The 17,500-nt window shown below is 36.6% G+C and overlaps 1 protein-coding gene across 4 annotated transcripts in view; it reads right to left on the bottom strand.

Moving 5' to 3' along the window:
• Pola1 (DNA polymerase alpha 1, catalytic subunit) overlaps window positions 1–17,500 on the bottom strand; it is a 300,929-nt gene that overhangs the window by 78,432 nt on the left and 204,997 nt on the right. The window contains exon 36 of one of the 4 annotated variants that reach the window (XM_048336786.1): window positions 13,233–13,560. The exons of 2 other annotated variants lie outside the window; for them this stretch is intronic. In XM_048336786.1, coding sequence (XP_048192743.1) covers window positions 13,537–13,560 — 24 coding nt within the window. In that variant the 3' untranslated portion in view covers window positions 13,233–13,536. Of the gene's footprint in view, window positions 1–13,232; window positions 13,561–14,991; window positions 15,144–17,500 lie in introns of those variants that run through there. One more of the 4 variants, XM_048336785.1, reaches the window with a different exon arrangement.

Raw genomic sequence — 17,500 nt, forward strand, 5'->3', positions numbered from 1 at the left:
AAGTGCAGCTGTGGATCAAAGTGGTAGAACACTAGCCTTGAGTAAAAGAGCTCAGGGACGGCACCCATGCCCTGAGTTCAAGTCCCACAACTGACCACCACCACTAGCACCAAAAAAAGCTTTCATTCATTACAAGCATTTAGGAGACTGAATTTTTGGGCTATCAAGAATTGTGCTGCTGTGAATATTCTAGTAACACTCTTTAAAACAGGTGTGGATACAATCCTGTTGATTGTCAGCCCCAGGAGTAGGGCATGTAAATGTTCAGCTTTGGTAGGTACTGCCAACGTTCTTTTGGGCTAGCTAGCCTGATGAGACAGAGAAGGCATTGCATAGGAAGGTAAGCATTCTCTTTGTATTCCCAAGTTCTCTCTCTCCAGAGCAAAAGAAAACGGCTAAAAGCACTATTTTAAGTCGCACAAAAGCACCACTTGCTTCTGAATGAAACTCCTTGAAGTGTGAGAAGTTGGGCTCATGATACCCGAGATGACTCACTGCAAAACCGTGCACAACCGAAAACATAACCAATGTGTTGATTCTCACAGAAGTCCAGTTCATTTGGGTTAAATCTTAACACTATCAAATCAGAAAGAGTTGGCTGAAAAACCAGAAATGTATCCTCAAAGTATTTTGAGCATGAACCAGAATTTCCTAGAGTTCTTTTCTTTTGGTGTCAATCCTGGGGCTTGAACTCAGGGCCTGGGTGCTGGTCCTGAGCTTCTTTTTGCTCAAGGCTAGCACTCTATCACTTGACTATAGAAAGAAGAAAGCTATAAAGCCTGTCTTGCACCTCTCATTTAACCTCAATATATTGCTTAGTGATGCACTAGTTCCTTGAATTATTGTTCTTAATTAGTATATATTAATTATACAAAGGGATAATTCATTGAAGTATTTCCATACACACATAGATTGTACTTTGACAAATTTATCCCTTTCTTATTTCTACCCTCCCCCTGCTTTTACGGTTTGAAGTGGACTTTATTTTCATATATAAATATAAGGTACTTGTAATACAGCCATCCCCCATCATTCCTTTCCTTCTCTACTATCCTACTATCCCTCTCCCCCAAACAGTCCTATATTTACACTCATATTATGTGAGTGGATACACACAGCATACCCTTGGTATCCACAGGTATATGGTTCTAAGGTCTCCTTGGAACCACAGTTTTTCCTATTGAGGAAAAACCATGAAAGCTCAAGATGCATAGACCATAAACACAACTGGTAAGAATGTGACACTTAGGACTTCTCTGCACTGAGCTGAGTAATATGCACGTAGGATTTATTTATTTTACCACACTTAGCCCAAACTATATTTAATAAATCTAGAAATAAGCCAGGCACTGGTAGCTTATGCCTGCAATCCTAGCTACTCAGGAGGCTGAGATCTGAGGATCGAGGTTCAAAGCCAGCCAGGGCAGGAATGTTGGTGAGACTCTTATTTCCAATTTGCTGTGGCTCAATGTGGTAGAATGCTGCTAGCCTTGAGCAAAAGAGCTCAAGGACAGTGCCCTTGCTCTCAGTTCGAGCTCTGCAGCCAACGACAACAAAAATCTCGAAATAAGATGAGATTACCATTTATGTACTTTTAGGTCTAGAATCTACATGAGAGAAAAATGTGATATTTATCTTTCTGAACCTGGCTTACTTTGCTTAAGAATTCCATCCATTTTCCTGCAAATGACCTAAATCAAATCTTCTTTATTTTGAGGAATTTCTACCAATTTCTACAGTGGCTACATTAATTTCCATTGAAATTTCCCTGATGTATTCTGTGTGTACTTCCCTGTGGCAGGGCAGGATAGCAGAAAGACTATTGGGTCTGAGTTTGGCTGAAAGTTCATTTATACCACTTGAACTTAACACTATTAACCACTTTATTTTCTCACCTGTACATGGGCTAACCTCTCAGAATCGTCATAAAGGTACAGAACACGATACAGATAGCACTTGGCTTTTGAATGACATCCAATATGTAGTGATACATGATAGATGTAATACTTTTTCCCAGTTAGATTATAAGCTTTGAGAAGGTTTGTATTCATACTTGGTTTACAGAACCAAACATAATACTGTGCCTACTGCAGATGCTCTACAAAGCCTTGTCTTAGAATATGCTTAGTCTTGAACATAAATGCCCCCTTTTGATGACAGCATTAAAAACTGCTATACCTTTGGTGTTTCACTAAAGGTTATTTTTAGAATCCACCTCCCTCTCAATTTCTATAAACCTTTAGGTCTTAAATTATCAGTCTCACAAAGGCACAATGTCTATGTGCATCTGATCATACGCAATAGCATTTATGACAATGGATTCCAGGAAATGGAAAAAAGAGGATTCTTTTCTTTTTAGCTGTTGCTGCTTTCTTTCTTTCAGTTCTATTTGTTTATATGTCATTGGGAGTGTAAGAGGCGGCGCAGAAATGGAGGGACAAAGGGTGAACAAATACAGCACTGGTGCTTACTAGAGACTGTGAAAAATGAAGTACATAACTTGTTGGTAAGGATAGGATGGAAAAACTGGGAAAGAGCAAGGGAAGTGGTGACATTGTCCAAAAAGAAATGTACTCTTTATCTGACTTACATAATTGCAAGCCCTCTGTACATTTTGACCAATATAGTAACAATTTAAAAAAATAATCAGTCTTGTTTTTCTGGCTACTCCATTAGTTGTCTACTCATCTTATTTGCAATAACTATTAACTTTGTTATTTTGCAAATATGGAACAACAGAGGGTAGAAAAAAATACTGGTTTGCCAACTCCACTGTACTTCTTTGCAAAGGAAATTATTTCCATAGGCTACAGAAATAACTTATTTGGATTACTTCAATTAGTTCTAATACAAAACATTGCCACCACTTCATTAATCAGCCGCTTGTGAGGGTTACTTTTCCAAGAAGTCTTTTTTGGTAATTTGATTAGAAAGAATGGTGGTGCACATTATCATCTGATTCAGTATGTCCATCAAGTAGACAATTTACAGCAAGTTCTTGATAACGATGGTCTTTTTAAAAAACACACAGTAATTTCTTCATTTCAGAATCCCATTTTTTTGTAAAGATGAATTTATTTTTTTCAAAGTCTTTGGCAATACACGTTGCTGAATAAGCATTAGGAAATATTTCAGTACTTTAAGAGGCATTTCACTCTTTTCCTCTCCCCACAGACAACCCCCCCCAGAATGATGCAGTAATTAAAACCTAATTATTATCTTCATTTTAAACAAAACCTAAAGTGAATACCAATTAATAACAACATACTAATGAGCATCTGCTGTGATGAAATTGAATATGAATGTGTTGCAAATTTCGGGTAATTTATTTTTTTTAGGGGAAGTGCCACTGGTCGCATTTTGCTGCTACAAGATTATATAGAATGTACACCATTTTCTATCAAGTCATTCCATACATGGCAATTTCCATCTGAGGAGACAGGGCTGGCTTTACTACTGCAAATGTTGAAATATCCAAACATTGGCCATAAGGTCCTTGCTGAGTCTGAGGACAATTGTAGGACTTTTCCTTGAATTTACTGTCCTCACTTTGAAGGTTTTCTTTTTAAAAGTTGTATTTCTAGGTTGACCCTCATGTTAAAAAGAGATTTGGATTTGTTTCTTTCTAGCATATAAGGATTTCTCAACATGAAAATGAAACCTTTAACACAAAATTTCAACCAGAAGTAACAGTAAGAGTTGCCAGTCACTGCCTTGCATTCCACTGAAACTTTCAGCTAGATACTATAGTTTCAAATTATGTATCTATGGTACAAACAGGGAGGGCTATATTAATGCTATTTAATGTGTACCACCAGAGTGCCTCAGTATAATGTTTGAATCTACTCTTATTCATCAACATAAATAGCCATGACAAAATTTAAAATCATATGTTTACTTATGCTACATGCTAACCTATTATTTTTTAAGGCCAGTCCTGGGGTTTGGACTCAGAGCCTGGGTGCTGTCCCTGAGCCTCTTTGTGCTCGAGGCTAGCACTCTTCACCTTGAGCCACAGTGCCACTTTCACTTTTCTTTCTGAGTTGTTTAGTAAAAATAAGACTCTCATGGACTTTCCTGCCCAGGTTGGCTTTGAAACGCGATCCTCAGATCTCAGCCTCCGGAGTAGTTAGGATTACAGGTGTGAGCCACCAGCATCTGGCTTATATGGAAATATAAGACTTTAACATAGTAACTGAGGTTCCACTGAAGGACTTTGAAAAAATGTTATAAAGATGGTATATTATAATGTAAATATTATAAAAGTATTGATCACTTATTTTACTAATGAAAGTTCTACACAAAATCTAATTGGGAAAAATGTTTGCTAGATTAGGCAATTTCTTCCTTTCTAGGTATATACTAGATAGAAAACTGAACTTTATTTTGCTTTCATAGCTGCAAAAGTAGTCAACTTATTTCCTTCATAAATTTGACTATGTATTTTACTAAAATGTCTCTACTTTTTCCTATCTCATCTACACATAGACACATAGACACAGACACACACAGAGACACAGACAGACAGACAGACAGACAGACAGACACACACACACACACACACACACACACACACACACACACACACACGGCAAAATGAACCTTGGGGGCGGGGCTGGGAATGTGGCTTAGCAGTAGAGTGCTTGCCTTGCATGCATGAAGCCCTGGGTTTGATTCCTCAGTACCACATAAACAAAAAAAGCCAGAAGTGGCACTGTGACTCAAGTGGTAGAGTGCTAGCCTTGAGCAAAAGGAAGCCAGGGACAGTGCTCAGGACCTGAGTCCAAACCCCAGGACTGGCAAAAAATAAACAAACAAACAAACAAAACAAAACAAAACAAAACCCAGAGATGAAACCTGGAATGTTTGGTTAGTTTTCTAATAATAACTGGTCTCTAATGGTTTGCAATGAGGATATAGCAAGTTACTAAAGTACCATGGCTATTGTAAATAAATTGACCTAATATTTATGATGAAAATGTAACCATTTAATCTGACCTAGAGGTTAAGGTGAACTCTTGGTTAGGGGACATTTTAGAATGACTTTTGCCCCAGATTGCGAAACAGGAGTAGGTTGGCATTCTGACCCAAGTAACAGGATGTTAGTTCAAGTCAGCGTTACTCATCAGAGAGACAATTGTTTATTCATCCAAATGTGAAACTACTACATGCCAGGTACTGTTCTATAAGCTAGGCCTCCATTGGAGAACAAGAGGGAAACACTGTTAGATCTTATAAGCTTAGAGTTTGGTGTAGGTACATCTTCTGTAACCCAGTTAAATGTGGATATTGCAACTTATCAACCCCTCTCTTCACCCCCCCACACACACCAAAATACATGTATATCTTTGTTGTTAATTTTTCTGAGACATGGTCTCAACCATGTAGCCCAAGCTGGCTTCAAACTTGAGTTGATTCTATTTGTGCCTCCAGAAGTGCTGGGATTACAGGCTTGTGCCACCATACATTTGTATTTAAAGAAACAGAATTGTGTGTCTTTTAGTTCTGATACTACACTGAAGTCTTTGATGATCATATTCATTTTCAATTACTACGAATAGGTTCATCAATATGCCCATCCCATGACTAAATAAGTAACTATAACTGGTTATGATAAGCCAAAACCTTATGTTCCCTGCTCTTGCATACTATGTGATGCTTTTCAAAGCATTAAATCCTTACAAGAACCCTGTAAGATCAGAGGTGACTGGGATTATTTCCTTTTCTTAGAGCATTCATTAAGTTATATTCAATTGTTCATGATCTCAGACCTAGCCAGAGAATGTGAGTAATTCTAGTCAGTTTAAAAACCTCTTAAAGAAAACTAGTAGAGTCAAAATGAGAATAACTGTTCATAACTAGAATCAAGTAGGTTGCAGATTTTTATGGCCAAACATCTCACATCATGTTATAAAATTGTGGTCTTGGATTATATGAGGAAGAATAGTCTATATATGCATTCTATTTTTTTAAAAATCAATATATTTCTCAAATCACGTATGTGTAGATTTATAGATTAACAGTCATCAATACTTTCTAGTTTCCAGATTAATCTTCTATGCACTTGTTTTCTCAGTTGATCTTCAATATGGGAACTGTGTATTCTAATCATCCTCATGTTATAATCAGAAAGCTAAGTCTCTAAGAGGTTACTAAGTTTGCCTTGGGCCATGTAGCTAGTAAGTGCCTTAGCCTAAATTTGATGCCTCTTGTCTTTTTATTATGTCACTTTTCATCCATGCACTTGCAACTATGTTATTCTCTATGCTAACCTGGCTTTTGGCAACTAGTTTTCAACAAGAAACACTTGCTTTGTTTGCCAGAGATGGTCCAGTCATATGCATCTGGAACCTCCGTCACTCAGTTAAGAATACGTTGGTATCATATTCAGAACACAGCCCATCACAGAACAATATGCAGCCCAGCTGAAGTACGGGGCCACAGAAGAGGGCCATGATATGGGAAGCCAGAGCAGAGGCTGCAGTAGGAGACTGACTAGGCCAAATAGAGAAATGTTCTCATGCGTTCCATCAATTTGATGTGATGGTTTTTGTTCCAACTTTATTCTAAAAAAGTATCTTTAGTTTGGAAAGATGGCAAAACTGAATTCTGGGAATAAAGTTTATGCCTAACACTAACTCTTTTAAGTACATACCCTAGAAAGTTTTCATTGGGATTCAAAATATAACTATCAGAACAACAAGTAGTGTTCCTCAGTTTTAAAAATGAGAATGTTGAGGCTCCTCAGAGGCCAAAGAACCTTTCATTACAAACAAGAACCACTACTTCAAGACACTCTTGAGGGATTGAGTAAGATGATATATAGGAAACACTTAGTATAGTACCTAGCGTACCTAGCAAGTGGTAATTGGTAGTGAGTATTGTTAATTAGCTATGAACACTTGTCCTTGTCAGTTTCCTGAAATAAACTAAACAGGCATTTGCAAGAATTTGATATAATTTTATACTTGCATAGTTAAACTGGTACAATGGAATATACTGTGGGTATAAGCACATTTAATATCTATGCTTTCAGCATCCTATTTCATTATTTAAGATTTGGTTCCTTCCAGCCAGCTCAGTTAATGAAATGAATCTGTATGTTCTACATCTAAACATGGCTGCTAGGATATCTGGGCATGGACTAGCAACATAGGAAGAGATAATAGGTAATTCGTGTACTAAGTAGATCATTTAGTTGAGTCCAGTATTTTGGTCTTTCCAGAGGAAATTCAGGCAGCTATTAACATAATTAAGTTATAAAATCATGGTAGGTATCTCATAATTTGTCCCCAAGAGGTATTCTACAGGAAGCCATTAAGTAACAGGTCACTGTAGGTGGACTTTTCAGATACGAGCAAACTAATTTCAAAGAATAATTTAAAGACAGTAACAAAAGAGAGTGTATCAATATTCATACATGAATAATCCAGTAATTTCTTCTCTAAATTCATTCAATATGCAAAACCAAGAGCTGATAAAAATGACTTGGCTACTCTTTACCTTTTCTTTTTAGAGTGTACTAGAAATTACAGGATTAGATACTTGTTTAATTAGAAATTAGGTTTGCGCTTTCCTTCTGGAAAGCCTAACTGGGCTGCTTTCTACATTCAATAGGAAACAGAACCAAACTATACAGAAGCATTGAAAATCAAGTTGGCTAAAACACTTTCCTTGGAATAAAATAGCCATGAATATATTCTTTCACTTACCATCACCTAAAAGGAAGAAAATACTCATTTCCTGTAATTTTCTTAAGCTTTTCAGACTTACACCAACTCTTCCCAGAATATACACCTCCCCACTTTAAGTTGTATAGCATGGGAAGTCTTTTAATATGTATCCCATCAATGCTTTGTCACCATTAAAAAATGTTCTCCAGTTCCCGAGATACGCTTAATTCCACCCTCAACCAATTTAGATTCATTTCATTGTTAATTTTTCTATCTGGCCTACCATGCTTTATCAGTGGTTTGAATAAAGTTCAATGACCAACAGATACTTCCTTAGTGCCTAAGTCTATTTGACACTGCATCTTACTTGATTTGGCAGGTTGCACTGCCATGAAAAAGCATATTTTCTTCATTTTCCTTGGCTATAACTTCTGTGATCCCGCTGACTATAATAGAAGTGTCTCAGTTTGAGCTCTAACAGGTCTGTTTCAAATAATTTTTATCACCCACCTACCTTACTTAAGGTCTCATACATAAGTTATTACCACCTTGAATCTACACACTGTAGCAGGCAATGCACATTCTAACTTTCACCTTCCCTGCCTTAGGCCTTAGGTCATTTCACTTCTCAGCAGTTTTTCTGATAAAGTAGAAAAAAAGGAATATACACCCTGCCCAAAGTACAATGCTATCATATAACAGGTGTTCAATAAACACATCCAATATTGGAGAAAGTGTGGAATCAATCAGTTGCTGTAAGTTAAAAAAATTTTAGAGGGGGCTGGTGTGCAGCTCAGAGGTAGTACATGTACTTAGCATGCACAAGGCCCTGGGTTCATTCCCTAACACTTAAGAGAAAAACGAACAAGGAAAGTGGAGACAACAGATTAAAAATTAAGGCTCTCACCTGTGAATGTCATTTATCCAGGAGAGTAGCTTTTAAACATCCTTTTTTAAAAGATGAATTTTCATAGAGAATAAATAAAACAGGTAGAAAGATAAAATGCTCCAGAGATGTCTTTGAATAAGGTCTGGTGCCTCATCCATAAATGCAGCTTCCAACACTTTATTTTCTTGCAGACAGAGAAGGGTTTGTTCCTGCAGCCCCAGCTGGTTTTGAACTCATAATTTTCCTGCTTCCATATTCCGAATGCTGGGAGCATAGGAGTATTCTACCACACCCAGTTTCAAATATTTTTTAATGCTAGTAAAAATAATATCCTGATGTGTGTAAGGAATATAAGAGCTCTGTGTTCTCCAAACAGTGCCACTTAATATTGTGAAGACATGAGAAAAGGCAAATGGATAAATTATCCACTGAAGATTAGGATTTGAATTTGTTGAGGGCTAATATGAAATGGTGTATAATTACAACCATTATAACATAAAGTAGGAAAGAAAACATCTTTATTGGAAAACCATTTGCCTTTAAGGCTAACAGGGGTGGGCAGGACTTTCAGTACAAGCTGCTAGAGGCAGTTTGAGCCTTCAGTCACTTGCAGTCCTGTAGGAGGCCCCACCCACTAATGACTCCACTGTAATCTATTTCACCTAGCTCAGATACACTGTTTAACATTTGTGAATGTAAAATAACCTTAACCAGTAATTTTAAACCAGGAGAACAAAAGGAACTTGATTGAAACTAATTTACATTTTCAATTATTATTACAAAAAATTTAGAAACTGTGATTTTTTTTCAGTCTGTTTGTTTTTAAATGATTACAATTCACCAACAGGAAGAGATGTTTGGAAGGGGTTTCAGAGTGCTGGCTACAGTGAGGTAAAAGAAAACAAATCAGAATGGAGAGTTTCTCCTTTTCTATGATGCTGTCTATGCTCTACTCAATAAGAGAAGAACATAACTGTAGGGAATTGGACTCTATATTGCATATACAACTGTAGAGGTTCCTGAACACCATGTCTGTCAAAAGCCATGCCACCTTGATTCAAGTTTTCTGTTCTAAGTACTGCTATGTTTTGAAGTCTTTAATCTTGTATGCTTAGAACTTCTGTGAATTCCTAGAAACTGCTGCCCAAATCTATACCATCCATTTGGAAGGAACTTCATTTCTTTTTCTTTGGGGTGAATAGGTACGCTGTGTGTGTGTGTGTGTGTGTGTGTGTGTGTGTGTGTGTGTAACAAAGTTTTGTTTCTTTGAAGACTTTTTAATAGCTGGACACTTTCTCTGCCGTGGATTTATGGACAAAAAGCTTAGCAGGCCACCCAATGACATATGTATTTAGGTGTGCCTTGTTTAATATGGGGCTTTAGAAATTGTGATGACCTCGATATTGGATATTTAATCCATCAAATTAATTTGTATAAAAGGAGTCTATTTGCTTCATGTCTCCACTTATACCCATGTATTAGAAAAAGATTTACCTGCAAAGCAGTTTCAGCTTTTTCTCAACGGCCTCAAAAGTTCAATTAAACACATCTTACATTAAAATTATTGCACCATAGAATTCACTGGACAGGAAGTTATAGTTCTAAGATTTCAAACATATGTAACACCCACAACCAGCCTACAGAACAGCTCTCCCTTAAACTTCCTCATGCTGCCTCTGTAGTTACACCATTCTGTAACTCATGGCAGTCAGAGCTCTGTTCTCTATCATTATAGTTCTATATTTTCAAGAACAGCAGCATTAACTTGGCATTCACACAAGTTATTGGATATATTAATCGTTAATTCTTTTATATTGCTGAACAACACTACAGTAAGAAAGTACCAGGTTGTTTATTCATTCAGTCACTGAAGAATATTTGACTTGAAAATTAGGAATTCAGGTGCTGCAAAAAAATTATGTGTAGGTTTTCATATGAACCTGTTTGCATTTCTTTTGGGTCATATGGTTAAGTGTATATTATTCTTTATAAGCAACTGCTTCTCTTATCCAGGTAACAGTATTGTTTAAAATTCTCACAAGTAAAATGTGAAAATTCTGGCTCCTCTATATCCTCAAATGCATTTGATATTGTCTGTATTTTGCATTTGCCTCATTCTGATAGGTGTGGAGTGATATCTTGTCATGTTTTTTTTTCTCTTATAATGAAATATCTTTTCAATTATTTTCTAACCTGGATTGTTACAGTTGAATTTTAAGAGCGTATGCGTGTGCACACGTGCACACACACACACACACACACACACACACACACACACACACAGTCCTGTTAGACAGGAGATAGGATTTATAAATATTTTCTTCCAGTCCATGACTTATCATTTTCTCCTCTTAAGAATGTCTTTTACCAAGCTATGGCATTTAATCTTGATAAAATCCAGGCCATCAATTTTCTTTTATGGATCATGGTTTCAGTCTCATGTCTAAGAGCTATTTGTCTAACCTCAGGTCATGAAGATTTTCTTATATATCACTTTTTAAAGTTTTATTCTTAACATTTAAGCCTGTATAAGATATACACTTTAGGTAAAGGGTGAATCTGTAATTTTATACAGATGTCAATTTATTTTCCAAAATCACTTGTTGAAAGGACTAACTTTTCTCCATTACTAAGTTGTTTTGTATATTTGTCAACAACAACAACAAAAACAAAGCCATACTTGGCCAAGTCTATTCTTTCTTTTCTCTTCCATTGGTCTAGGTGCTTGTCATTTTTGCCAAGTCTTGATTACTTAACTTCTTTTTTTTTTTTACAGTACTAGGATTTGAACTCAAGGCCTCACACTTGCTAGGCAGGCTCTCTACCACCTAAGCCACACACTCAGCCTCAATGTACCTTTATACTGAATCTTAAAATTGTGTAGGGATACTTTCATGTTTATATTCTTCTTTTTGCTTCTTTCTTTGTAACTGGGAATCCACTTATTTAGTACATATACCAGAATAGTGAATCATCTTGGATGAGCTTCATAGATTGTAGTCTGAAGAATTAGTCCATTATCTCTACATTTTCAGATATGTAGTATTCCCTTAGTATCTTTTTAAAATCGTTGAGATTGGACCATTCTGGTTATTGTTAATTTGTATCTTCTCTTTATCTGTAGGTTAAGTCTTGCTAGAGGTTTATCAACTCAGTGATCATTTAAAACAGCCAGATTTGGGTTACACTGATTTTCAATTTTCAAAAGCAATTTCCAATTACTTTCAATTTCATTGATTTAGCCTCTATTTTTCTATCTTCTTCCTTCTGCTTGCTTTGGTTTTTGTTTGCTTTCTTTTTCTATCTTAAAGGTGGACACTCAGATAGCTGACTTGAGACCATCTATTTTTCTAATATAAACATTTAATGTTACCAATTTTTCTCTAAGCAAATGCTTTGACTGCATAATCTTTTTGGTTCTCTCTCTCTCTCTATTTTGGTCAATCCTGGGGCTTGAACTCTGGTTCTGGGTGCTGTCCCTGAGTTCTTCAGCTCATGGCTAGTGGTCTACCACTTGAACCACAGTGCAACTCCTGATTTTCTGGTGGTTAATTGGAGATAAGAGTCTCATAGCCTTTCCTGCCCAGGCTGGCCTTGAACTGTCATCCTCAGATCTCGGCCTCCTGAGTAGCTAGGATTACAAGCATGAGCCGCTGGCACCTGGCTGGCTGTTCTTTCAAATTTTCTCTGTTAATTCACCTGGCTTTTAACAGCACAGTTATTTAATATTTACCTGCAAAATTAAATAGCTTATTTTATCAAGTGATTCAAAACATGTTGATGCTTGTTGCGTATTTTAACTCATCTCCTTTGTACTAAAGTATGAATCATAGTATATGTTATATTTCTCAGTGTTTGGTATATTGTATCTGCCAGTTTGTGTGCTCCTTCATTTACAAGAAGTTGAAGATTTTGGTAACTTTCTTCCATTGCTTCTAATTTATTCTACTAAAGTTAAAGAATATAATTTGCATGTCTTCTTCAAAATTCATTAAGGCATGTCTTATGACCCAGAATATGATCTACTTACCTTGTTGAATATTTGACATGCATTTGAAAAAGTTGTATGAGTGTTCTATAAATACCAATTAGACCCAGTTAGTTGTCCCTCTTATATCCTTGCTGATTTTGTGCTCAATATTACTTTCAATTACCAAGCGAAGAGTGCTAGAATTGTGGATTATCTAATCTTCTTTCACTTCTGCCAGGTTTTGCTCCAAGTATTTCAAAGCCCTATTGTTAGGCACATACACATTTTAGATAGTTCATTCTTCTTGGGTCATTTAGCTCTTTTACCAGTGGTAATATTCCTTTGTATCCCAAGCCATTTTCTTGCTTTGAAGTCTAATTTTTCTAACACTAATATATCAAGTAGTTTGCTTTTATTTTTTTTTACTAGTGTTTGTATGGTATACTTTTTCTATTTTTTTCTGTTGTTGTTATTGTCCTTTTTTTGAAGCATCCTGTTATGTAGGCCAGGTTGGCCTGAAACTCATGATCTTCGTGCTTTAGCCTCCCTGGTAATGGGATTACAGCAACCACACCTGGCTGGCATTTTCTTCTTTTAACCCACATATATCATATTTGAAGTCAGTTGCTTCTTGTCTTTATAATTTTTATTAGCAAAAATTAATCGTACAAAGAGACTTCATTGTGATATACATGCATATAATATAATGATCATATTTGCAGTCCATATTATTCTTAACTCTCCTTAAGTGAATTTTTAAAGCCAGCTTACATAGTTCCATCATTTAAAAAAATCCATTAGTTGATTTACAAACATTTATATTATTTACATTTCGTGGTCATTGATATATTTGGATTGGATGTACCATTTTAGGATTTGTTTGTTTCTTCTGTTTTTCCTTCTTCTTTCTTGCCTTCGTTTGGATTATGTAGTTTTTTTGTATCAACACACCCATTTGGGGCTGGAAGTATGGCTGAAGTGGTAGAGTGCTTGTCTAGCAAGTACTAGGCCGAGTTCAAACCCAAATACTGCCAAAAAAAAAAAAAAAGAAAAAACATAATGTATTTATTTGGCTTTTCTTTATATCTCTTATTTCTTTGCTGAGACATTCTATTTTTTTCCATTAGTCTCAAAAGTTTTCACCATTACTTGTTCAAACACTTGTATAATACCTAGTTTGTCATGTAATTGTAACATTGGTGTTATCTTAGCATTGACACCTTTTGATTTTTGTTGTGAATTTCTGGTTCTTTTAATATCAAGTATTTTGGATCATATCCTGGACACTGTTAATAATGAGTAGATGGGTCTTGTTCAAATCTTTTGAAGATTGTTGGTAATTTTTTTTCTTTTCTTTTTCTTTTGTGTTGCTAGGGATTGAACACGGGACCTCACTTGTGCTAAGCACATACTTATCCACTGAGCTATACCCCAATTTACTATTTTCATTTTAGCAGGCAACTGACCTCATTAGAATTAATCTATGAGTTCCAAATCCCCATCAGTGTCAGTTCAGTCATCAAAATGTCTGCAGTAAGAATGGGGTACAGACCATAAACTTAGTATGCAGAAGGCCCTGGATTCAATCCCGAGAACTAATGCAGTACCATTTCAATCTGCTTCACACATGCAGTACTTAGTAGTCAACTTAGGTTCTGAGTGGTGTTCTTTCTTTAAGTTCTTACATCTTTGATATGTCAGTTAGAAGTACATCTTTTCTCTCCATAAGCCAGGAGTTCACAAACAACTTTTTAGGGGGTTACTTTCCATGAGGTCTTCTATGTTATCTTCTAGATACCTTCACATTTCCTATAGCTAGCTCTTGTTTTTAGTCCTCTGGTCAGAACACTGGGTCTTTATTTACTCAACTCTGCCATGTACTTCTGTGAGTGTGGTCCAACCAGGATCAGCAGATAGGACAGGGCACACCTTGGAGTTTTGGCTCTTACTTATTGCCCTTGTATCTTTGTTTCCACTATAAGATATCTTGGGAACAGAGACAGTAGAAGATGAAGAAGAAAATGTTAAAACCATGGGAGATTTCTACATTGTCCTTGGATGTTAGGAGTTCCCTTTGCTACTCCTTGATCTGGAGCTCTGGAGCCTGATGGTCAAACTTGGTTTTAGGCTGTGTTTCATTCAGGGAAGAAATGGGAAATACATTGCTGGGCTTGATAGTCAAGATTTGTCAAGAGTCTTCATGTTACTACACACACACACACACACACACACACACACACACACACACACACACAATATTTGCGTAGGTTTTTCATTGGAAAGTCAGAGGGGAATAATCTTTCTCCATCATCTAGAACTGAAATGCTATGATCCAGTTTACTTACAACTTTAAGACCTGGATCAAAATTTATTATCTTCTGCTAAAATGTGGCTCATGTGCTTTCTGGCCAGCACAGAGCCCTAAACCCAGTACCACAAAACCAAAACCCAAAGTCTTACCATACTAACATTATTTATGTAGTAATTCTGTAAAATTGGACGACTTTTAAGAACTTGCAGTGTGCTTCAAATGTCCATGCTTAATCTCTTAGATCGAAGCAGAGCTCATGGCTTCAAAACCATTTTTGCCCCTATATCCCAGACCAACATCCTGGAGGTAGAAAATATTTAATAAGTTTAATTATCTGGTTGATGAGAATGTAGTCAATCTTCGTAAACATAAAAGTTCCTTGGTGTATTGTGATGATGAGAGAACAATGCTGCAGGAAAAATAGGGTGCTAGTAAATGATCAAGACAAAATAAAGTTTTGCTATAGTATTTGTTTTGAAAAGGAGAATTTATTCCAATGCCTTTGATATATCAAGGAAGAATTTGAACATAATGTAAGTTTCAAGTTTGACTATGTATGATTTTTGTCTGTAAGAAGTACTAGATACATATAGGAAACTGCATCCAACTGAGCCAAGGCACATAGAGTATACTGAACAAACACTTGTACACCTCAAACATCAAACAGCGATCTCAGTTCACTGTGTGTATTACAAGCTATACTCACCCCCATCTGGTGTTTGTTACAGCTTTCCTTCCTATTTCAGATAACCTTCCAACCTCTACTTCACCCTGACTCATTGCTACAAAATCCTTCCGATGTCCATTTTAACAAAGAAATTTCAGATCTTTTCTTCAGAAAAAAATATCACATTGACTATAATATTTATAAGTTTCTTACCTACTTAAGATGTATGGAAAGTGTTTTTTTAATGTATTATTGATGAAGTGTTTTCTGTGTTTTCCTTTAGCTTTGTGTTTTCATTGCTTGGTGATTTTTATGCCTCGAGGCCAATCCTGGGGCTTGAATTCAGGGCCCCAGCACTGTCTCTGAGCTTTTTTGCTCGAGGCTAGTGCCCTACCAATTTAGCCACTGCACCAGTGGACTTTTGGTGATTAAATTGAAGTAAGAATCTCATGGACTCTCCTGCCCAAGTTGGCTTCTAACAGATTTTCAGATCTCAGCCTCCCAAGACATTATATGCATGAGCCATCAGTTGGTGACTGTTTTAAGAGGACTTGTTACATTACAAGGGAATTGAATGCAAATGAGGAAAAACAGATGGAAAGACAAGGCCAAAGAGAAAAACAAGGAACAGAATATAGGACATACTCCCAATACTTAGTTTTAAGGTACTTCAGATGTTTCTTTGATCTATAACTACCCTAAAGGAAGAGTATAGCCTGGCACCACTCAACTACAGTCTGACATCTAATCAAACCACACATTATTTTGCTCTAAGTATTTAACTTCAACTTCTGTTTCAAAGCAGAAGCGACACAGCTTCTAAGGCTGGTTCTCCTAGCATCGAGAACATGTACTAAATACCCCACATAGGGAGAGAGTAGAAGGTACTGAATCCTCCAGCTTCTAAGCAAACGTAAAGATTTGGGGGCATCCGCTTCACACATTTGTATCTTTATTGACTACACTGTATCATAGCTTATATCTCACTTTTTGTATGCAATTTTTTCTCATCGTCCCTAACGACTTATGCACATGTTTACATTAAAAATTAGCACAGCAGTTGTTAATTACTTCCATTACTCCTTCCACCCCTTTGAAACACACCTGCAGATGGATGAACACATCCAAGACACAAAGGCTCATTCCAGCTGTGAGTCCCATGACTCTCAAAGAACTCCTATTTGTATACCGGTAGTGGGGTGGGGGAGAGAGGGTGTTGGCTGGACTATGAGCTAGAGGTTAAGCATAACTTACCCCACCCCTCCAAAAAAGATTGTTAAGAGCAAGGATACTACTATAACATGTAGGGTTTAAAGACGAGATTTTACTTGCCTACTATATAGCATCAGCCAGTTACTAAGTTCATTTTACAATCATTAGTCTGCAGGAAGGAATTTTTCCTCTTTCCTTCCATATAAAAACATGGAGGGGGGGATTATCTGAGTAGTTAAAACCATCAAAATGCATCCAGAATCCAACTATTTCTCATAATTTCCCTGCAATTCTTTGGACCAAGAGGTCATGAACATTTCCCATCTTCCCTAGAATACAAATGAAATTCTTTACAATGGCTTCTATGGATGAAGGCATCCTCTACTCCATCTCTCTCATCTTACCTCCTATGACTTTCCCTACCATTCACTCATCTCATGCTACACTGGCTGAATGGCTATTCCTTAGATGTGCCACACATTCTCCTACTCAGTCTTTGATATCCACAGTGCTAGACCCCTTATACATACTGTCCCTCCATATACCTACTATTTCAAGGAGAATTTTGCTAACCTCCATATATAAAGTACCAGGTCTTTTCTTCCTCACACAACTGATGTGTTTTTTTTTCTCTCCACAGTACTTTGTCATTTCCTTAATGTCATAAAATTGTTATTTATTAATTAGTCTTTCTACACTGGAATCCAAGTTCCATGAGGACAGCAAATTAATTTATTTTCCTGCTGTATCCCTGGTGGCTATGTCAAATGTTGGCGCA

Source organism: Perognathus longimembris, chromosome 28 (genome assembly GCF_023159225.1).
Source record: "Perognathus longimembris pacificus isolate PPM17 chromosome 28, ASM2315922v1, whole genome shotgun sequence".
Classification (NCBI taxonomy): Eukaryota; Metazoa; Chordata; class Mammalia; order Rodentia; family Heteromyidae; genus Perognathus; species Perognathus longimembris.